This window comes from Eublepharis macularius, chromosome 9, assembly GCF_028583425.1.
Source record: "Eublepharis macularius isolate TG4126 chromosome 9, MPM_Emac_v1.0, whole genome shotgun sequence".
In the NCBI taxonomy this organism is placed as follows: Eukaryota; Metazoa; Chordata; class Lepidosauria; order Squamata; family Eublepharidae; genus Eublepharis; species Eublepharis macularius.
Window position 1 is genome coordinate 27,914,921 of NC_072798.1, and position 23,909 is coordinate 27,938,829.

At 43.9% G+C, this 23,909-nt stretch overlaps 1 protein-coding gene across 1 annotated transcript in view; it reads right to left on the reverse strand.

Annotated features, from left to right (window-relative positions):
* The window catches only part of AKR1D1 (aldo-keto reductase family 1 member D1), a 63,713-nt gene that overhangs the window by 9,372 nt on the left and 30,432 nt on the right, over positions 1–23,909 (reverse strand). Inside the window, exons 3-5 of the mRNA XM_054989249.1 lie at positions 20,974–21,090; positions 10,572–10,649; positions 8,206–8,328 (exon numbers count right to left, since the gene is read on the reverse strand). Coding sequence (XP_054845224.1) covers positions 8,206–8,328; positions 10,572–10,649; positions 20,974–21,090 — 318 coding nt within the window. The remainder of the gene's footprint in view (positions 1–8,205; positions 8,329–10,571; positions 10,650–20,973; positions 21,091–23,909) is intronic.

Sequence of the window (23,909 nt, forward strand, 5' to 3'; positions counted from 1 at the left end):
GAGCTTCTATGAGGATTCAAACCCAGTTTTCCCAGAGTCCTATTCCAACACTCTATCCACTATACCACACTGTCTCTCCATGTAAGTGGTGGACTGAGAATTAGAAACCTGAGCTAAAAGGACAGCAAAGACAGAGAATTTAGAAGAGGAGGTGGTAACAAACAAGGAAGGTTTAGAGTTACTGAGGCTTGGGATCCTAAGTTGCTAAGTAAACAGTTACAATCTGACAAGCCCTATTGTACTGTTAAGAGTTATAGGGAATTTTGTCAGTTGTGGTTCATGTTAAGAGAACACTGTGACCTGGTCATCCTGAGGGGAAAAGGAAGGCTTAGAAGCAATGGGGGCCAGATTTCATATATGGAGTGGAACTAGCCACCCTATTCCTTGGCTGCAGGGTTCTGATTTTACTTTTAGGAGTCAGGGTTGCCAACGGGCCTGGTGAAAAATGTCCTGTCACTTTAATGGAGGCATACTGTGTGGAAATAGGCAGTGGAAACTTTTCATGGCACCTGATAAATAACATCCTATTAAACCTCTATTAAAGGGACAGGGAATTTTTTTCTACAAGGAATCCAGTTAAACATGATTCCGAGGGTCTTGTTACACATTTAACATTACATGTGGTTCCTGTCAATTCATGTCTCTTTCATGGTCCTGTAAGCTAGGTGGAGAGATGAGTCACACCATCCCCTCATAAAGAGGCTGACAAGGGCAGGGATTCTATTTTCCCTATTATTTCCTCTGAGTGACAAGGAAATTGCTGCTAAACTAGAGCTGAAAGAGTAATACATCAAAAGAGCAATACATGTTTTGCATTTTTAGCATTAAAAGCAAAATATAAAAACCACAGATATTCAAAAAAAATTTAAGTGGCATTCCTTTTATGGAAGATGATGTTTTGAGTCTAAAAAGTCTGGCAGGAGTAATAACAAGTCCTCTCAGTGTGTCTAATTATGATATGAACTACTGTTAAATAGAGGGTAGTTGAAATAATGGCACCATTAACTGGCTAACGTTCATTAAAAAAAAAAAAGTCCAGTGGCATCTTAAAGACTAACAATATTTATTTCAAAATTAGTCTTTAAGAGGTCACTGGACTTTTGTTCTATTTTGCTATAATGGATTGACATGGCTACCATTTGCATTTAACGTTCCGTTGCACACAAACATGAGTTGACTATATTTGACCACTCATTATTCAGTTCTTAAAAACAGGAAACCAGATGCAGAAGAGGAAGAGTCACACAACTACAAAGAATAAAGCAGACATGAGGGTTGTTGAATGTATAACCAGACCCTCAGTTACATGTACATCCCCCAAAATACTTTACACACAAAGTGCAGCCGTGAAAGGGTGAAGAATATTTTAACCTTTTCAAGTTGGTAGATTTTCTGTTAAAAATCACCTCATAAATGCTTTCCCCACTTTTAGAAGGGGTAGGAGAATACTGGTACCTATGTATCTCCCTTTCTTGAGCATGTATATGTGTCTTTCAGCAGAAAAACGGTTTCCCAATTCTCACTTCCTGTATTGGAAAAAAAAATCTGAAGGAAAAACTTATCCAAGATCAGACTATAAAAATATCGCACCTGCCCCAATTAGTTAATACTCACTCCCATGTTCAGATTCTAAAATCCAGTTGCTATTAATCAGGCACAATCTGCTTCAGACCTCCTATGAGTAGGCCACGATTAACCTTGTTTAAATGGGCATTTGGATTACCTCAGCGGATCAAGTGACAAAAAATGTTGACACGATTGAATGTAAGCTATTGTATTTGGGGATGGAGATCACTGGATTACAGAATAAAGCAGTCCTGTGTCACAAAACTTATTTTAGCTGTAGGTAGACCTGTGGAAGTGAATGGGGGTAATTGCCCTGGGGCTATAGCATTTTTTTCAGTTTTCAAGACAGACAACTGTGTCAAATTCTGATAATGAATGAAGATAGTTTTTGAAAAGATTTTTTCCCATATCTGTTTTTTTCCCATCCTGGGAGAAAAAACTGACACAGGGCAGGAATGGTGGGGGCCCCAGAATGAACATTCAACCCCTGAATGTCTCAGAAACAGGTCTGACTTCTGTTTAAAAATCCATAATGGAGGAAAATGGTTTAATTTTGCTCTGGGCCTCTGAAAACTCTTGCTGACCTGTTTAACTCTCTACACAGGCCAAAGCCTTGTACCTACAAAGTAGAATATATTCCACACAGCTGTCTCATTTTACCCTACATCTAATGGTGTGAAGTTTATTGCATTGCAGGCCCCAGCTCAGCATTTGTTCCAAGTCATGTTACATTTCTCTTGCTCACACTGGAAAAAGTCCTCAGCTAGCTTAGTCAAAGCGTTTCAATCCCAAGCCTGAGCTGGTGGAACACACTGACCTCCTCCTATTGCCAAGAAAACCATGTTCCAGCCCTCATAGTGGATTCTGTCTCAAGAGCTTAGAAATTCATCATCTGTTAGATAATCAGAACCACAAAAGTTTTTTAAAAAACCCAGCTTTTCCAGCTTCAGTGTTTCCCATTTAACAGGCAACAAAACCAAATATTTGCAATAAATTGGGTGCACTGTATTCATTCACTGTATTCATGCAGTGAATCCCCCCTGCCGCCTGCCAGCTGATAGTTTAAAGGGACCTGCCACTTGCAAGTGGCAGGAAAAGTTTAAATGGCCATTTCTTCGCTGCTCCAAGTGGCGGGGAAATGGCCATTTAAATTGCCCCCTTCCCTGCCATTTTGCAGCGGCACGGAAAGGGGTATTGACTTTTAAAACGAATCAAATGAACCAGTAGACCAGTTTGTGGAAGTTCATGGAAACGAGATTCCACGAACCACTGGTTCACGAACCTCGAACCAGTCTGGTTTGTGGGGTTTTTTGGTTCGTATTCAGGTTCGTGCCCATCTCTAATCAAGATCATCAAAAATGATGGCGGTTTTAAAGAGTCAGGGATACCATGTCCAAGTCCAGATTTCAATGCAGGAGACAAGATTTGGCAATGTAGAGAGTTCATATGAATCTGTCTTATACAAGGCAGGCAACTGGACCACCTAACTCAGTACTGTCTACTCTGACTAGCAGTAGCTCCCTGAATTTAGAACTTTTATGTGTGTGAAACATGTGCTCTTCTGCTGGCCATTGTCCGGGGTCTGGGTCCCAGCCCCCAGACTTGGTAGGAGGGAACAGCGGGTCAGCCGGGCTGACGGGCAAACAGAGGGGGCAGCCAGCAGACAGCAGGTCAACTGGTCAGCCAGCTGACAGCAGGTCAACCAGTCTGACTGGCAGGCAGAGGGGGCAGCTGGGGTACAGCAGGTCAACCCCTCCCACAGGCAAATGGAGCCAGAACCTGCCAGTGCCAGGGGCAAGGGGCAAAAGCCCAGGGCCTCAGGAGGCAGAGGGAGACAGAGAGAGGCCAGCGAGTCCCACTCCCCTAGGAAGGGAAAGGGGGCTAGGCAAGGTGGAAGGGGGCAAGGGCAGAGGGACTGGGAGCCCAGCAGTCACCCACCCAAAGACCTTACCTGAGGAGGAGAAGCAGCAGCAGCCCCAACAACCCAAAGCCATGCCCCAGCTAGGAAATAGTAGCCTGGCCCAGGAGTTGCCAAAAGCCAAGCCACTCCAGGTGGGGCTATTGGAGGCACTCTGCAGGAAGCCCTGGGCAACCAGCCAAGGAGCCGCAGCTGGACCCACCTTCAGCCATCAGCTCTGCCAGGGAGGCTGGGCTGCTAGCCGGGGGACTGCAGCTGGACATGCCTTCAGCAATCAGCCAAGGCAGGGAGGCTGGGCAGCCAGAGAACAAGGCACAGCTGGTGCTGGTCAGTGGGGCCAGATCAGCTACCCCAGCTGCAACTGCTTGGTGCAGCCCAAGGCCAGGCTGGAAGAGGGGTGGGGCAGTAGAAGGAAGCCCTATAAAAGCTGGCTGGGAAGAGCCCTGTGGTGGTGGGTGTGAGTGAGGAGTGATGATGTGGAGTGAGAGCAGTAAGATGCAAGGGTGGGGGTTTGGAGGAGAGTTCTGGAAGGAGGAGATGAAGGAGGACGCAGAGGGTAAGCAGGCCAGGTTGAGCAGGCCAGCAAGTGGACTGAGAGGGAGTCTGGGTGAGGTATACCGCCCCTCCTTCCACAGAGCAGGGTCCTGCAGAATCCCTGGCCCCCCTGTGACGTCAGGAGCAGACCGCCCAGTGCCACGCCCAGCGGCAGCAGCGGCAAGCCCTGACAAGTTGGTGGCCCGTACGGGGAGAGACGTTCCAACGCAGGCACCAGTCAAGGGGCGGCCTCCCAAGGCCGCTGCCCCAGCGGAGCTTGGACCATGGCTGGAGGAACGCCAGGATAGGATGTGGGGAAAGCTGGAGGCAGCCTACCCAGCCGCTCCAGTAGAACTAGCACAGACAGCGGAGCTGCAGAGGCAAGCCGGCGTGCTCACTGAGGCCTTGCCAAGGGTTTGCGCCCTCGTTTGGGAAAATAACCCGCCGCCTGGCAAGCAGGTGCAGAGTCTATGCGCCACCGTGAAGATAGGCCGGCTGATCCTACAAGCCCTGTTGGACTCTGGGAGTGCAGTCTCAGCAATTCGGCCCCAGCTCCTCCCAGCTGCCACCCCAGTGTACCGCTGGATCCCGGTGACGGATGTGATGGGCCGCACCCAGCCGTACCCTACGGCCCTAATCACGATAGAGTACCTAGGGGTCCGCCACCAAATGGAAGTTGCCCAGTTAGCTCACCTACCCGTACCAATACTGCTGGGAAGAGATGCCCCAGGTTTCTTCAGGCTCCTCCAGCAGGCAGCGAAGAAATTGGGAAGAGACACCCCAGGGACCGCCGGGTCTCGGCTGAAGGCGGCAGGGGAAGTGACAGGCCCACAAGTTGCCACCGCTCTGCAAGTGGAGGAGGCCAACGACCCGGGAGAGGGTCCCTCCACCAGGCCAGGGGCAGAACCACAGACGGGTTGGCAGAGCGGCTGAACCAGACTGTCAAGGAGGCCCTGAAGAAGATGACGCGGGACAAGCCTCACCAGTGGGACTTGTACATCGACCCGCTCATGTTCGCCCTCCGGGAGACCACGCAGGCCTCCACTGGCTTCAGCCCATTCGAGCTGCTATATGGGCGCAAGCCAAGGGGGATGCTCTCCCGGCTGACGGAACGCTGGGGGCCCCGGGCCAGCAGCCCCGCGCCCCCCATACAGGAGTACGTGAGCCGGCTCCGTGACCGGGTGCAACAGTCCCAAGCGGAGGCAAATCGCAGACTGACTCGCACCCAGTCAAAGCAAAAGGCCGCCTATGACCGGGGTGCGCGGATGAGGACTTTCCAGGCCGGAGAGGAGGTCCTCGTGCACCACTCGGTGTTCCCAAGAGAGGAAGGGGACCCATGGAGGGGTCCCTACCAGATTCGAAGGGTGCTGGGCCCCACCACCTACGAAGTCCAGTGTGGGGTCGGCCGGCGTCGGCGGAAGACCCTGCATGTGAACCTCCTAAAGCAGTGGCACGAGCGCCCAAAAGAGGAGTGCGGCGTGGCTGAGGATCCGCTAGAGCTCCCTGACAGTGTGCTGCCTTGGACCACTGATGCCCCGGAGTTTGAGGAGCCCAAAGTGGACCCTCAGCTCGACCCAGCTCAGAGGGCCCAGCTACAAGACCTCTGGGCTCGGATTCCCGGGGTCTTCTCCCGCAGGCCGGGCAGCACGAGCCTGATCCAACATGCCATTCCAACGGACCCGGGGCAGACAGCCCGGGCTACCTGGCGCCCCATCCCCAGGAAGCGGTGGGAGGCAGTGGAGAAGGAGACCGACGAGATGCTCAGGCTTGGGGTAATCGAGCCCTCGCGAAGCGCTTGGAGGAGCCCGATAGTCTTGGTGCCCAAGCCGGATGGGACCACCCGATTCTGCATCGACTATCGCGAACTGAATAAGGTGGCCCAGTTCGATGCATACCCCATGCCCCGAGCAGATGTGTTGGTAGACCACCTAGGGTCCGCCCGCTACCTGTCGGCCCTAGACTTGACGAAGGGCTACTGGCAAGTGCCCGTGCGGCCAGCGGACCGGGAGAAGACAGCCTTTGCCACCCCACGAGGCCTCTTCCAGTTCAAGAAGATGCCGTTTGGTCTACACGGGGCAGCAGCCACGTTTCAGCGGCTGGTGGACCAAGTGCTGGGAGAGTGCCGGGCGTATGCAATGGCGTACATAGATGACATCATCATCTTCAGCCCGGACTGGCCCACCCACCTCCAACACTTGGAAGCTGTCATGAGGGCCCTCCAGCGAGCCGGACTACGGGCTAACCCAAAGAAGAGCCACCTGGGGTTCCAGGAACTCCAGTACCTGGGCTTTGTGGTCGGGGGAGGCCGAGTTCGCCCACCACCAGACAAGGTGGCCTCAATAGCTGATGCCCCCCAGCCCCGGACCAAGAAGCAGGTCCGACGTTTCCTGGGACTACTGGGGTATTACGGGCGGTTCATCCCCCACTTTGCCTCCCGAGCCGCCCCCCTGACAGACTGCTTAAAGAAGGGGCTGCCCAACCAAGTCCGGTGGACCCCAGCACTAGAAGCAGCTTTCAAGGACCTGCGGTCAGCCCTCTCTAATACCACAGCCCTGTGGAACCCGGACTTTGACCGACCCTTTACGCTGGCCACAGACGCTTCTGACACCGGCCTTGGGGCAGTCCTGACTCAGGAACGTGACGGAACCGACGTCCCCATCCTCTTCCTGAGTCGGAAGCTGCAGCCCGCAGAGAGGCGCTATGCAACAGTGGAGCGGGAGGCCCTAGCGGTCAAGTGGGCAGTGGGGGCCCTGCAATACTACCTGGCCAATAATCCCTTTGTCCTACTAACGGACCATGCGCCCCTGCAGTGGCTCCACCACATGAAGGTACACAACCCCCGTGTGCTGCGGTGGTACCTCTCCCTCCTCCCCTTTCGGTTCACCATCAAGTACCGCAAGGGGGCGCAGCATGTGGATGCGGACTTCATGTCCCGCATGTTTGAGTCTGACCCTGACCCCCACAACTCAAAGCTAAGCGGGGGTGTGTGTCTGGGGTCTGGGTCCCAGCCCCCAGACTTGGTAGGAGGGAACAGCGGGTCAGCCGGGCTGACGGGCAAACAGAGGGGGCAGCCAGCAGACAGCAGGTCAACTGGTCAGCCAGCTGACAGCAGGTCAACCAGTCTGACTGGCAGGCAGAGGGGGCAGCTGGGGTACAGCAGGTCAACCCCTCCCACAGGCAAATGGAGCCAGAACCTGCCAGTGCCAGGGGCAAGGGGCAAAAGCCCAGGGCCTCAGGAGGCAGAGGGAGACAGAGAGAGGCCAGCGAGTCCCACTCCCCTAGGAAGGGAAAGGGGGCTAGGCAAGGTGGAAGGGGGCAAGGGCAGAGGGACTGGGAGCCCAGCAGTCACCCACCCAAAGACCTTACCTGAGGAGGAGAAGCAGCAGCAGCCCCAACAACCCAAAGCCATGCCCCAGCTAGGAAATAGTAGCCTGGCCCAGGAGTTGCCAAAAGCCAAGCCACTCCAGGTGGGGCTATTGGAGGCACTCTGCAGGAAGCCCTGGGCAACCAGCCAAGGAGCCGCAGCTGGACCCACCTTCAGCCATCAGCTCTGCCAGGGAGGCTGGGCTGCTAGCCGGGGGACTGCAGCTGGACATGCCTTCAGCAATCAGCCAAGGCAGGGAGGCTGGGCAGCCAGAGAACAAGGCACAGCTGGTGCTGGTCAGTGGGGCCAGATCAGCTACCCCAGCTGCAACTGCTTGGTGCAGCCCAAGGCCAGGCTGGAAGAGGGGTGGGGCAGTAGAAGGAAGCCCTATAAAAGCTGGCTGGGAAGAGCCCTGTGGTGGTGGGTGTGAGTGAGGAGTGATGATGTGGAGTGAGAGCAGTAAGATGCAAGGGTGGGGGTTTGGAGGAGAGTTCTGGAAGGAGGAGATGAAGGAGGACGCAGAGGGTAAGCAGGCCAGGTTGAGCAGGCCAGCAAGTGGACTGAGAGGGAGTCTGGGTGAGGTATACCGCCCCTCCTTCCACAGAGCAGGGTCCTGCAGAATCCCTGGCCCCCCTGTGACGTCAGGAGCAGACCGCCCAGTGCCACGCCCAGCGGCAGCAGCGGCAAGCCCTGACAGCCATGACCCTTCTACCGTCCTCCCTCAGCTTCTTGTCTCTTTTTTGTGTTGCTGCTAGTAGTGGAAGAGCCACTTCCACAAAGAAGGCTTCAGGCTTGCTGAATGGATACAAATCATGTCCATTACCTGGTTGCTGACTGGCTTGTGCTTAAGCCCTGGTTTGTTCAGGATCATTTCCAGCTGCCTGCGGTTGAAGTTGGACACACCGATGGATTTTGTCAAGCCAGCATCTTTACATGCTTCCAAAGCCTGCCAGGGTAAAGAAGACAAACACAGAAGAGACCCTTGTAGCAATTCTACAGTTATTTTCCCAGTGGTGACAGAGAGGACAAATTAGAAGGGTGATGTAGGAGAAAAAAATGAGGTTGTAGGAGAAAAAAATGAGGTTGTAGAGAAGTCAGAGAAGAGGCTGGGATGGTCTTTGTTGAAGAAATGATCTCAAGTGGGAACTTATTATTAACATGCAAAGTGAGAGCCAGTGTGGTGTAGAGCTTAACGTGTAAGGATGAGATGGTTATTCCGTGCAAAGGAGGCAGTGTAGCAGAAGGAAAAGTGGGGAAAAGGTTGCCAATAGCAGACAGAAAAAAGGGAACGAAGAGGAAAAATACATATTTAGTTGAGCCATCATATGAAACCAAGGGTAATTTGCAAAACCAGCATTCAGCTCACAGATAATCACTTAAATCCTGGTTTGCCTTGATAATTGCTGATTTCATTTCCTTTTCTCTGAGGTCTTGGATGGCATTGTCAAAGATCAAGCCAAGATTAAACTAGGATTCAGCCAGAATACCTGCATTCAGACATCATGTGAAACTCTTAAAACTGTGGTTAATAAACAGATTGCCAGAACAAACCTAGCAACCGACAGGAGTTTGACCTGTGGGTGAAGGGTGCTCACCAGCAATGTAATGATGTTGCTGATGCCGCAGTTATATCACTTTCAATAGTGCTGGGACCATAGAATGTTTACTGAATGATAGAGTGCTGTGATGGTGTCATTTCTGGTCATGCTGGAAGTGATGTCATCACGTCAGAACATTGGCAACCCCCCCCCCAATTTTCCTCCCATTTTCTCCCACCACCCAGCTGAGCTACTGCAAGAAGGGTTAGCAGTGAGTAGGCGGTCTCCCTCCCCAAATGGGAACCTGGCAACCGTATTAATAAAAAAAAACTTTGGATCCCAATTTGAGGGACCATAGATAGTAGACTATGGTTAGACTATTAAACTATAGCGTCACACAGTGTCTAGCTCGAGACTAAATATTTGCTTGTCATTAAAAAATGTGGAGACAGCATTGTAGAGGTGTCATCACTAAGGATAGATGTGATCATTTTGTATGTTTTGTCATGGTTTCCTGCTAAGCCAATTATTTATTTGGGGTTTATTTTTCCTGAATTGCATATTAGAAAAGAAAGTAGCAAGCTCTCAGAAACACTGATGCATTAGGCATTGGCATATTTTATAAGACTGTCATGGTCAGCTATTGAACAGTCCCAATGAAGATTACCTCTTCCCATTGTCCAATGTTCAATGCATGGGTTCATGCATTGTTGGGTCATGCAATGTTCAAGGCACTAACCCACCCCTTTAATAACTCAGAAAAATACAAATAATCCTTGAGAAGCCAATCTGACTAGGTCTTTGGTTTAATCAATTCTGTCACTCCATTGACTTATATAAGACTCAAGGAAGAGGCTTCAATTTGAAAAATGATGAACAGTCTTTTTCTTCTCCATTATGAATGTATCATTATTGTGCTCCCAGTATTGGATCAGGACTAGTGCCATGGTGAAGGACATAGGAGGTAGCTCTTTTTGTTCCAAAGAAAGGGCCATCCAGTAACAGCACTCCTTTCAAGATGCCAAATTTCAGGATGGTGCCTCTTGATCACTAATTAAGAGCATATTATAAGAACAACAGAAAACACTTACTGGATTAGACCAAAGGTGCGGTCCGATCCGTTCCCCCTCTACAGTGCATCACCAGGGGTATCTGGGAAGCCAACATAAATCTCAGTAGCAGTTAGCTATGACTTTAGAATGGAACCTCCATATTGAGAGGTACTCTTTCTTGATTTCTAGATGGTAGGGAAGCACATAAAAAGGCTCTTTCCACCATGCCCAGCTGGCTAGTATGAGCTGAATACAGAATACTGGACCAAATTGATTTTTTAAACTTGATCCCACAAGGTAATGGTTTATTGGGACCATGTGTAGTCTTCTCAATTAGTTTCCTGTTATGAGCCTGCAAATGTTTTATGAGGGTTAAGAGAGAGAGAGATGTATATCTATTAACTTTTCTCAAGAATAGTACATATGGGGAATATCAAAGTAACAGATTTCTACAGAAATGCAGTCCTCTTTTAAAGCTGGATAATTTATAGCATAAGGAGGAACAGCAGCAACCATTCCTGCCTGCCATTCAACAGGGCAGGGCACATCAACAGTTGAGGCAATTATAGCCATACTGCCATGTTAGATAAACAACTCACCTCCCAAGTGGCACACAAGTCTGTCTCATGGTATATCCATTTTCCATTTTCATCCAAAGGATAGATGGCCTCTCCAGGCTGAAAAAAAAGGCAAAAATGAGGGGAGAGAGCACTGTATTAAACATTCTCTTTTGACATTTTGCAGGATAGGGAGAGATTTCCTTCAGACATGTGGAGAAGGTAACTTTTCTCATTCTTGGTTCGGTATTGGTGTGCAAAAGGAATGGGAATACTGAAAAAGCTAATAGAAGCACAGTGTGCAGAAATTTTAATACCCAATAGTTGTGAAATTTGGAAGTTCCTATAGGATTCAGGGCACAAAAGTTCATCCTTCCTTGAAATGCCTTTAAAATCCTAAAACTAGGAGGTGGCATAACTGCTTTCTTTTGAAAGATGGGTGTGTTGGGGGGGGGATTCAAGTTTGAACATGAAATGAAGATCTGTGTTCTGAATATGCACACACCCAAATCGAAGGGAGGTAAACACACTGTATTGCGATTTGTATTGCTCCAATGTGAAAACAGGTGTGTGTGTGTGTGTGTGTGTAAGTGAGGGGGTTACCTAGTATTCAAAGTTGAAATGTACATCTGTGCCCTGAATGTGTGCACCAGATGTCATGTTAATACCTCAGTATTATCACTTTACAAACATAATGCCAGCAGGCTAATGGTTAAAATCAGAGAGCTCACTTGGCTTGGCTAATCTGAATTTTTATAATTAAAACTCTCATAGTAGAAAAAGGCCAAACATCATGGAACATGGTTTGTGTGTATGTGTGTGGGATTTACAAGAAGTTCTAGTGCTTCATACTTACTGTCCCCTGTACTTCTCTGTACTATGCAAACAGAACTTTCCCAATAGCCCCCGTGGCAAGATGTACAAGCTTTCCTGCCACCAGGAGCCAAAAAAAAACTATTACAAGTAAAAAATAATGCTGAGGAACGTGTGCTTCCTTTCCCCTCCATTTATGACACTCAATGTTTTAGATTTTGATTTGGGAACATGGGAGACTTTGGGGATGTAGATTCACAGATTGGTGTCCTGCAACATCAATAGTTTATTTTCTGGCCATGTAACTGGAAGCGATATTGCCATATTGCCAGATACTCTAGGATTCTCTGAAAACTCTGGTTAAAGCTATGGGGTTTTAGATGAACGCTAGAGTGTCCAGTGATGCTGTTATGTCACTTCTAGTTATGTGGTAGGAAATGACATCATTATACGTGGGATACCAATCCAGTCCCCCATTTTTCCTTCACCATTTGTTGGAATTAAGGGTGGCAGCCGAAAGAAAAATTTTGAGGACCGTCTGCATATAGTTAAAAGCAGACTTCTGAGGAAGGCAAAAGTTTCATGTAAAAGCAGTACATTTCTGCCATGAAAGGTATCTGAACCCAATATGGGGACATGTATAGTAGCTCTCTCCAGAATAATTAAACCTAAGGCCAATTTTTTCAGCCATTTACATACCACTATACCCAACTACGTCTGATTTATTGACAGGCAAGTAACACTGAAACATGTACATCTTGGGGGAAACATTTTAAGTGAGGAAATAAGTAGCATGAAATGGAAGAATCATGGATTTGAATCACACAAGAGAGATGCAACATCAAAACAAGGACCTTGAGGCTAAAAGAGGAAAACAAATTGAAATAGGAACATTACAATTAACATTGTCAGGCCTACAAGGTGATATGGATTTGTTTTGTTTTTGAAAGTGGAGGGTTGGATCTTGAAGATCCCCCAACAGTAACGCCCTCCACCCTGCCACAAGAGGAACTTGCCTCAGGGCAAACCACCTTGTAGGGAAGGGACCACTATTAACGGAACAAATCAGGAGCATCCAATCCAGCATGTTTATACATGCTGAATCAATAATCATTAACCTAATACTTCCAAAATAGTGGCTGTTGTGGCAAACTTAAAACGGGAGTTAAAACAGAAACAGGAGGGCAAAGCAAATCTCCAAGCTTTCATGTTTATTTAATTTATTTATTACAATATTTATACCCCACCTTTCCCTTTGGCTCAAGACAGCTACAATATCTCATACAGCTCAATGTCTTACAGTATACTTATAAGAGATAGCATAATATACATATGTGAGAAGTTTGGCTAGCTCTCCAAAACACTCCCTCCAAGAGTTCATTTACTTTCAGCCTCATGGTTTGTGCAATCCACATCACAATTGCCCTCTGCACTAAAGGTATCTGCACTGGCTTTATTTATTTTAAGGTACTTTGAGCGCCATATGGTGGAACTTTAAAGAGAAATAACTGTACATGGCTGGGTGCCATATGGTTGGCTAAGACTAGATGCAGTTGATTAGCACACATGAAAACAACAAAGATTTTAAAAAATCAATACTACAGAATAGGGAAGTTATAGCAACAGTTTCAAAAAATGCCGGGTTGTTGGGGTCACAATAGAAAATCTGGGTCACAGAGCAAGGTCTGAAATCACATGATGCTGAAGCTAAATAACACTGAGGTCCAAGGGCATCTTAAAGACTAGCATTTATTCCAGTGTAAACCTTTGTGAGTCAAAGGTCACTTTATCAGATCCTTCATCAGATCTGATGAAGGATCTGATGAACAATGGTTGTTGTGGATTTTCCAGGCTGTATTGCTGTGGTCTTGGCATTGTAGTTCCTGATGTTTCGCCAGCAGCTGTGACTGGCATCTTCAGAGGTGTAGCACCAAAAGACAGGGATCTCTTCGTGTCAAACTGTGGAGATGTTTGCAGGTGATTTGTATCTACTCAGAAAGGTGGGTTGGGTTGTGTCATCCTGTAAGGGTTTCCCAGGGTGTGGAATGCTAATGGAGTGCTAATGCTTCACTGTATCCTGAGTAGGTTCTTTTGCATATGGATTGGTACTTGATATGCTAATCTTCTCTGCAGGGCTATTGTGGGTTGTAGAGTCTTTTGTTAGCCTGGTGTTTTTCACAACCCAACCCACCTTTCTGAGTAGATACAAATCACCTGCAAACATCTCCTCCACACTGTGACACTGAGAGATCTCTGTCTTTCGGTGCTACACCTCTGAAGATGCCAGTCACAGCTGCTGGTGAAACGTCAGGAACTAAAATGCCAAGACCACGGCAATACAGCCCGGAAAATCCACAACAACCATCATTCTCCGGCCGTGAAAGCCTTCGACAATATATCAAACACCTCTATGGGGAGGAAACATTCGATCTGATGAACACTTCATCAGAAATGTTCACCCATAACAATTTTTATTCTTTTTTAAAAAAATGTATAAAGAATTTTATTTAAAATAAAAAGTAAATGCATAATAAAAAGATTATACAGATTCTAGATTAGACATTAAATTGAGACTTATACAATCTTATACAAACAATAAGTATGTAAACAATACATCTGTCATAGTTCTGGGAGTTAAACAAACAATACTTTGATCTGATAAAAAAGAATATTGCATATTTGAGTTTCCTTAGCCTAAATACATAACGTTTCTCCTTCCCTCTCCATCCCTCCCTTCCTCTGAGCTTCTGTATCAATTAATTATACCGAAATAATCAAAAAGATCCTTCCATTTTTTCCAGAACTCAGTTAACAGTCTATTATGTAAATAAGTAGTCAATTTGGTCATTGAAGCGTTTTCATGAATCTTGTCTCTCCACTCTGGAAGACCTGGATAAGCATCAGTTTTCCATTTCGCTGCAAATAGTACTCTCGCTGGTTGTTGTGGGTTTTCCGGGCTGTATTGCCGTGGTCTTGGCATTGTAGTTCCTGACGTTTCGCCAGCAGCTGTGGCTGGCATCTTCACAGGTGTAGCACCAAAAGACAGAGATCTCTCTGTCTTTTGGTGCTACACCTCTGAAGATGCCAGCCACAGCTGCTGGCGAAACGTCAGGAACTACAATGCCAAGACCACGGCAATACAGCCCGGAAAACCCACAACAACCATCGTTCTCCGGCCGTGAAAGCCTTCGACAATACATAGTACTCTCGCTGCTGTCATCATATAACAAAAGAGATCTTGTTCTTTTCTCAAATTAATTGGTAAAATATTTAAGAGCCTACTTTTTGGATTTAGTTCAAATCTGAGTTTGAGAATCTTTTGCATCTCTTCATGTATCTTTTATCCAATATTTTCGTGATTCCTTACAAGTCCACCACATATGGTAAAATGTTGCATCCATATTCTGACATTTCCTACAATGGCCGTTTCCAAATGGCTTACCTGCCTCCGGAACGTTGTGCCATCTTGTGGGGAAAACGCGAAATATCGCATTTTCTCACGCGAGTTTTGTGCGACGTCATGCGAAACTCGCGCGAGAAAACGTGATATTTCGTGTTTTCCCCGCAAGATGGCACAACGTTCTGGAGGCAGGTAAGCTGTCTGGAAACGGCCAATGTCCACTGTAGCCTTTACTGATTCTCGCCATGTCTTCGGGAGTAATGTGCCATCTAAAGAACATTTTATACCAATTTTCTCTCAATAACTGAGCCTTTAAATTTTTTGTCCTTAGTCCATAAATTTTCTTATAAGTCCACTGGAATAGTTTCCTCAAAATTTTGCATCCATTTTATCATACAAGTCTTGACTTGCTCCGTTTCTGTATGGTATTGTAATAGTATTTTATGAATCTTCCCCAAAAGATGCAACAAGTCTCCAGATATTAATAATTTATATTGTGTTTTTGCTCTTTGCCTGCTGCCTTCTTTGAGAATTTGATCCTTCAATCTTGATACTATTTGTATTACAATTACTTTGTAATTGTGGATACCTTCTTTAGCATCTGCGGTCTCCAATTTGATATACCTGCTGCTTGGATTCGTGATCCAATCTGTTATCCAAACTAACGCTGCTGCTTGATGATACAATTTGATGTTCGGTACAGCCAATCCTCGTCAGTTTTTATCATCTTGCAATACTTTGAGTCTTACCTTTAGTTTCTTTCTTTTCCATATAAAATCATTTAATACTTTTTGCCACTTGTTGAAAATCTTTTGTTCAATGTGAATTGGGATAATTTGAAATAGGAAATTCAGTTTAGGTAGAATATCATTTTAACAGCTGCAATTCTTCTTAACCATGAAATGTTCAATTTTTGTCATCTCTGCAGATCTTCAATAATTCCTGTCCATACCTTTTGATAATTATCTTTGAAAAGGTTCTCATTTCATGGTGATACATTTATCCCTAAATATTTTATTGACTTTATGGTAATGGTGCAGTCAGTTATGTTTGCGATCTTTTCACATTCCTCTTTCATTGTTGAGAGTAACATTATCTTTGTTTTCTTCTTATTTAGCTTATATCCAGGATGCTGGCCAAATCTTAATATTTGTTCCATTACATAAATCAAGGAGGTATGTGGATTTGTCACTGATATACCCATATGATCTGCATAGCTTTTTATCTTATATACCTCTTTCCCTTCCTTTATTTCAGCAATTCTGCTATCTTGTCTGACTCTCATTGCCAAAATTTCAAGCACGATGATAAACAATAGTGGTGAGATTGGACATCCTTAACATGTACCTTTTGTTATTTCAATCTTCTTCGTAAGTGAACCATTCACTAAAATTGCAGCTTGCTGTTTGGTATAAATACTTTTAATCCAATTCAGAAACTCATTCCCACAATTCATTTTTCACAGTGCTTTCATAAGAAACTTCCAAGAAATGTTGTCAAATGCCTTTTCAACATCAACAAACATAAATGCAGTTTTTTCACATTTTCACCTAGAATATTCAATTGTACTAAGAAGGTATCTAATATTATCTTCTTCGGGATGAAACCTGTTGGATATTCATGTATTACCTCTGAAATGCATCTTCTCAGTCTCTGAGCCATTATTATTGTAAATACCTTATAGTCCACATTCAATAAAGAAATAGGCCTATATGTTATTGATATTAATGGATCATTTCCCTCTTTTATGTATCAAGGTTATATTTGCTTCTTGCTATGTCAGTGGTAAGATCTTCTTACTTTGTATCTCATTCACCACTTTTTGCAGAGGTATAATCAATATATCCTCAAATGATTTGTAATAAGCAGCTGTAAATCCGTCCGGACCTGGGGCTTTTGCAGTCTTCAATGTTTTGATTGCAGAATTTATCTCTTGTATTGTTATTGCTTGATTTAAAATAATTCTATGCTCAGTGGTAAATTCTTTAATTGGTGTCTCTTGTAAATATTTCTCTCTCTCTTCTTCATTTACTGTTTCTTCTTTGTAGAGATTAGAGCTCTAATTCACTCCTTCATTTGCTGGTCTCTATGAATTACTTGGTTGCCTTCCCTGATTCCCAGTATCCTTCTCTTCTCTGACTCTTTCCTCAGACAATACACCATATATCTTCCAGGCTTGTTTGTAGCTTCAAAATGTCTATGCTTTAGGTACTTCATTTTTTTCTGAATTTCCTCTGTCTTCAGTAAATCCAATTTGTTCTTTAGCTGCTTAATTTCTTCCCATTTTTCTCTATCCCTTGTTCTTTTATGGTCTTTTTTCAGTTTTGGGATTAAATTGTCTCTTACTTCAACTTAATTTTCTTCTTTTTGGCTGCTATTGCCATCAGTATTCCTCTTAGATAGGCTTTACTTGCTTCCCAAATTGTTATAGGGTTAGCATCTTTTATATATTTATTCTAAAATAGTCAATTCTTCCCTGCATTTTTGGAGTACATCCTCATTTAAAAGTAAGGTATCATCCATCTTCTTTCTCTCTTATTGCCTGTTTGACATACTATCTCTATCAGATTATGATCTGCTATAATCCTTGGGTGAATTTCTGCTTTGTCTACTTGTGTTAGAAGGCTTTTGGATATCCAACACATATCTATTCTCGAGTATGTTTGATGTCTATCTGAGAAGAATGTATAGTCTTTGTCTTTTTTATGTAGCAATCTCCAAGCGTCCTCTTTTTCCAGAGTTGACATATAATTAAATGCACACTTTGAAAGGTTTCATCCCGACCTTGTCGATCTGTCAGTCTTGGAGTTCAAGACATCATTCATGTCTCCAAAAATTAGAATCTCCTACTTGAAAGTCTAAATGTTTCTGGAAGAATCTCTCATAAAATTTCTTCTGGCCATCATTTGGTGCATATAGTGAGACCAAGGTCCATATTTGTCCATCAGAAAGTCTTATTTTCAAGGCCATGTTTCTCCTGTCCTCATCTTTTAATTCTTGGAGGATTTCCAAAGCTTGATTGTTGAGATAAATGGCCACTCCATTTTTCTTCAATTGCAGTGAAGATGTGTAAACCTTGCCTATTTTTTTTACAATTTAACAAGTGTTCTTGGTCTTCTTTAATGTGAGTTTCTTGGATGCCCTTAAATGTTTCAATTGATTAAACGTTCTTGATCTTTTAGCGGGAGAATTTAATCCATTCACATTGACTGAAATGACCTTAATTTTCTTCCTTTTTCTTCTTCAGCTTTTGTTTTGCTAATTGCTCCTTCTCTCTATCTGAAGAAATCGTATTGTCCAAGGTCAATGACTGATCTGTTTTATCCAGTTGCAAATCCTGTAATAAAACGTCCTCTTCCGTAACTGGTGTTACTGTTTTTTTTTTACCTTGACTCAAGAATATTTCCAATCCACTAGGGATTTTTCAGCAGTATCTTATTTCTTTCTGCTGCAAGAATTTCATCAGGTTCCCAAATTCTTTGTTTTTAAATTGTTTTTGATGGTAGATCTTGAAATATCTGTATCTCTTTCCCTTCAACTTTCAGTGGTTCTTTCCTGTGCTGCTAAAAAAATAGTATCTTTTGTTTTCTTGTGTGCAAAAGTAACTAATACATCTCTTGGAAGCTTATATTGAGTCACATGTTTTGAGCTGATCCTGAAGATTTGTTCAATTTCTGGAGTCTCCTTGAACTTTTACCTAATTTTGAATCAACTTTCGAAATTTGTTCTCAAGATCTTGGAGCCCTATTGTTTCTGGAGTGCCGCGGAATCTCAGATTCTTATTCCTAAATTGAATTTCTAATGACTCTATTCTTTGTTCAGCCTCTTTTATGGACAATGACTGTTGTGCTTGTAGTGCTTCAGCATGGTCTTTTGATTCCTTCAATTCTTTGTGTTCTTTTATCTCTAGAAGACTTTGTTTTCTTCAATTTTCTTGTTATTTATTGCAATCCAGTTGATACCTCAGTCTTTAGATTTTGTATATCCTTTCTAATTCCAGAAAATGTCTTGTCTGTTTTCAGAAATTGAGTTGACAGATCTCAGACCTCTTTTTGGATCCCACCTACTATATCTTTATTATTTTGGACCAACTCCGATGATAGAGCTTGAAATTGCTGTGAGATAGAGTACTAAACCTTTTCTGCAATTAGTTCAATTTCATTATCAGAGCAAGTTCAAGTTTGCCCTTTCTAATGCCTGTAGCCATTCTCTTGACTTTAGCTAATCTTCTTCGTCTCCTAACGGCTGACAACAACCTTTCCATACAGCAATAACAATATACAATCCATAATCTCCCCGACCTCAATCCCTGTATTAAGCAATAAGGTAATCAATTCTTCAATACTTAATTAACTTTTACAATAACAGAATATTAGGGCACTATATAAAGTAACTAAGTTATATGTTAAGACAAATCAAAAGTTATATAGTAGCAATATAAATCCCCTCTAAGAGGAAAAGAGATCTTGAGTCAGTTTTTTAAAAAGAAAGAGAGAAAAAAATTCTTCAACTGGTCAGATGGAAGTATCTGATCAAAACTTCTTGGAAACTGTATATAGTCTCTTATTCAGCCGTTTTTAAGTGCATAGTTGTTATTATTCCCAAAAGTATATTCTAGATTCCAAAAGTGAATAAGGATTTTCTTCTTAGATTACCTTAATTTTTTGTTGATGAGTGATCCTAGTATCAGAGACCAATAGCCACTGGTTCAAAATAATTTGTTCAGATTAATTAAAATCCACTGTAAAAACCATTAAAAGTCACAGCATGAAGTAAACAAACCAGGAGGGGAAAAAAGGGTTGTCTTTAACCATCCAAAGCAAGAAAAGCCAGGTCAGAACGAAGTTCCAGGGGAAACACGATTTACAAAAGAAGGAAACCTCTTCTTCAATTAACAGGTAGTATACTGTCAATAGTTAACTATTGGCTGTACTCACAGACATTCTTCAAATTACTCACAAAGAGTCAATTATTATTCTAATTAAGACAGTGTTTCTCAGCTTCTAAGTTCCATCCAGTTAAAACTATTTTTGCAGATAAAATTGCAGTCAGAAGGAGAGTTCTCAAAACTGTATAGATAAGCAAATGTGTCCACGGAGAAGTGTAGTGGAAACTCAGTATTCAATCCCCCAAATAAAGCTGTATCTGTTCCTTTAATTTAAGTCTGTTGTATAAGATAAGGATGAAATGAAAGAAAAATATCTTGCACTTACAGCAGAGATGTGGAAAAAGAAGATACCTAAATGAACCAGGCAGTCTTGTTGGTTACAAAGTTGCACAGACTTTCCACTGCAAAGATTTCACTGTGCATCTGGACTCTGGAGCCAAAAGTTGGCCACCTCGTTGAGATGACCAAATAACAGCCCCAAGATTAGACTGCAGCACTGCGTGGGTACCTCTTACCAGAGGCAGGTATGGGCTGATATTTTACAGCTTCACCTGACTTGAAGCCATTGACAACAAGTCCAGAGGTGAAGTCGGCAGAGGAGCTCTGTGAAGAGACTCCTATTCAGACGCCATGTTAGATCCTCCCTCAACAATTTTTATTCTTAACATTTCAAGCAACAGAAGGGTGGGAGTGAGAAGAAATAAATCTGAAACAACTATCAACGACAAATCAAATCAATTTAAAGTGGGTGAGAACCTACATCTACCTGTTGAAGAAGGGTAGAGTAGGATAAATATTAAATGTAGTTTATGAAGGTGTACAGTGAAACTACTTAACATCTGTGGCCAATACATAGTAAGTGAGGAAACCCAAGTCTTTGTTCAGGACTGGGAGAAAGAAAGTATTGAATCTCTTGATAAATCCTAATTCAGCACTTTCACATTATATTTTCCCTTTTAAGAATGTTTTTTTTATTTAAATATAGAACAGTAGCTTTTAGATAAGCAACAGTATGTCTTGGAAGAGTAAAATGTTCAGCTACTGGCTTCTGAATACTGTGATGTTTAATGTCAGATTTCTGTCTTTTATTGTCTTGTTAGGAACTGTACAATTTGTCCACTGTAGAGAAAAGAAGGGCATTGGTGACCCATTACACATCTCCCATTACATATCTAATACAAATTCTTTGTGGTTATCTGCCAACAAGCACAAGGACTTTGTCACATGTAGCAAGCGATGAAGCAAAAGCAATGGTGGTCTATACATTCAAGATTGACTCCAAAGAGTCCACCATTCACACGGATGCATAACAGCCCCATGTGTTCTACAAGTCCTCTTATTACCTTGAATGCCATTGGCAGCTCAATAATGTAGAGATCAACATAGTCGAGTTTCAAAACATCTAATGTCCTCTCCAAGGTTGGGCGCACAAGAGCTGGTGGGTGACATGTATTCCACAGCTAGGAGGAGAAAAGGAAGACAGATGTTAGAATCCACCCTGAGTGAACTTGAAAATTAAGCACCACCATCCTTGAGATGTATAACATTCTGACCAGATTGACAAGAGGTATCTAAAAACACTATACTTATATATATAGGGTTGCAGAGCTCTTCCTCCCTCAAGCAGCACTCTCAAGCCACATTGAGTGACAGAGCACTTTCTAAGCTGACTCCCCCAACGGCAAATGTGACTGCGAATAGCTTGTGTAGATGTCCCCTGAGAGAGCTAACTAGAACCTGGAAATTCCAGCTCTGCTCACCAAAACTCGCTGGATTATCTTGGATCAGTCATTCCATTTTAGCCTAATCTATTTCACAGGATTGTTTTGAGGAGAAATGGTGTGTGGGGAGGGGGGCTGGAGTGTTCATAAAAACTGGTTAAAAATGGATGGATGAATAAATAGTAACTAGCAGAAATTCTGTGTACGTATATGCCAATAAGGAAATTTATTTACTTTATTTTTATCCCAATTTTCTCCCCAATGGGAACCCAAAGCAGTTTACATTTTCCTCTCCTCCACTTTATCCTCACAACCACCATGTGAGATAGGTTAGGTTAAAAGAGTATGACTGGCTCAAGGTTACCCAGTGAGCTTCTATGGCAGAGTGGGGATTTGAACCTGGGTCTCTCATATTCTAACCCAACCCCTTAACCAATACACCACACTGGTAGGAACATCTGTTTATTGTTATATCTGGATGACATCCCCATCAGACTTAACATCTGCAAAGTCACCTCTTTGCCATCCCACTGCCTGCAGAGAACAATCAGGGCATAAGGCACCAGAATAAGTGTAAGGTCAAAACACTGCCAGTCATTAATAAACAGTGGCAAACATTACAGGCTGGTTACAAACTGCAGACATGATTTGATTTGATTGATAACATGAAAACGTGTTTCCTTACACACCAACTGTCTTTTTCTTGTATGTAGTTGTATCAGCACCGGTTCTCATGTTTGTTGGATTGTTTTATTTTACAAGAAAGCTTGTAGGCAATAAAAGTGTTGGATCCTACCAGCTTTTCAACTCAATCTCACCCTGTTCCCCTCCTCAATGAAGACACTCACATGGCTTTTAGTCATATGGGTACCATGACCCCATGCATAGCCTTTTGGGTGGTCAAATGTGGCCATTCCCCTCTCTCAGTGGAAAGGCTGGTAGGATCCAACAAAAGACCTCCTAGCCAAAGCTAAGATCCATGGGGGTGGGGCAGGGTTTGGACCATGGATATTTTTAGGTTTCCTCCTGTTTCATCATAGAATCTCTGCTGATTTATGCCTACTTAGTTCCACCACATTGTGCAGATGGTAGCCAAGTGTCAGCTGCAACCAAGAATACCAGATAGTTGCCAAATTAATCCGCTGTTCCATGATATCTCATTCTCTGGAAACATTGCTTTTAGTTTCCTGAAAGAAAAGATCTCTTGGGCTGAAACTGAGAGAGGTGATTCAAAAGCAGCAGACCCCCCCCCCCCCCCACATTTGCACCTGGGCCGGGATGGAACTCCTCCCATCCTATGAAATGTGCATGCAAAAAATCTATTTCTTTGAGCAATATGCCAAAGTACAGCCACTGGAGATTTCAGCTGGCAAATATTTTATGACTGGGCAAAGTCATTATTCCAGGGACTTTGGCACATAGCAGGTTTATTCATTTCAGTAATTTGTGATGCACATATTTCAGAGATCTAATTCCTAATAAATGGAGAGAAAAAATAACAAGACAGCAAAAAATGTTGCATAAGAAATTATAACATGCCCTAAGAGCAAATCGAGCATTTTTTCTTTAAAACAGACTCTTTTGGTCTCTGAAAGTAGGACTATTGTTCATTGAAGGACTCAGTTCTGTGAATGAGGCCGTGGGAGCCACGGGGAAAATGAGCCAGGAATGACTACTGAAATTTATACGGGTTGTACTATTTACCTCATGCTACTATGCAATTGATATAACAATTTGTACTTTTTGATTGTTCATTGATGTTTATTGCACTCAGCTATTTATTGTACTATTATTAGATGCTGCCATGCCTCAGGTGGGGTGAGCCACCTTATGTTGCCACCACTCTGGGATTTAGGGTCCATTGGGAAGGCCCAGAGTACCCTCCCAACCCTTCTGACCTCCATAGCTTGGCCAATAAACAGGCATGAGGACCCAGCAAAGTAACAACAAACAAAAAGATTTATTTACAAGGAGGTCAGAAACCTCCTCTGGCCTGCTCCCTGGGAGAAAGAACACAGGCTTTTTTTCTCCCAGACTTATATAGCACCAGCCCCCTGTGTTCTGATTGGCCAAAAAGGGTGCCAAAATGGTCCAGGGGTTCATGGGAATTGTAGGCAGGCCTACTCCCACTGCTAACAGGCTTCTGAGGGCTTGCTAGGCCTTCCTGGCACAGCCAGATCATGACAGATGCACTTTGCACTTTGCGCACTGATTCATAAATTTAATAATATTTGATAAATAGAGACTGTGGGTAATTCTTTTCTAGTAGCAAATCTAGAAGGATACTTTTGCAGAAACATCCTAAAAGTAAAAAAAAAAAAAGCAGGGGGGATTTACAAAAAAACCCAAACAGGTCTGCACAAATGAACTCTATGAGATGGAGTATGTGAGGAGGAAGAGGGTGGATGAAAACTAGAAGAAACCATTTCCCTCCTCTGTCAGCTGCTGAGGCAGCAAAATTGGAGAGGGGTGGGGGATTGTGTGAATAAAATCAGCAATGAGCCCTGACTGTTATGTACCAGTGTATCAAGGCCTGTGATAATAATAAACTTATAATC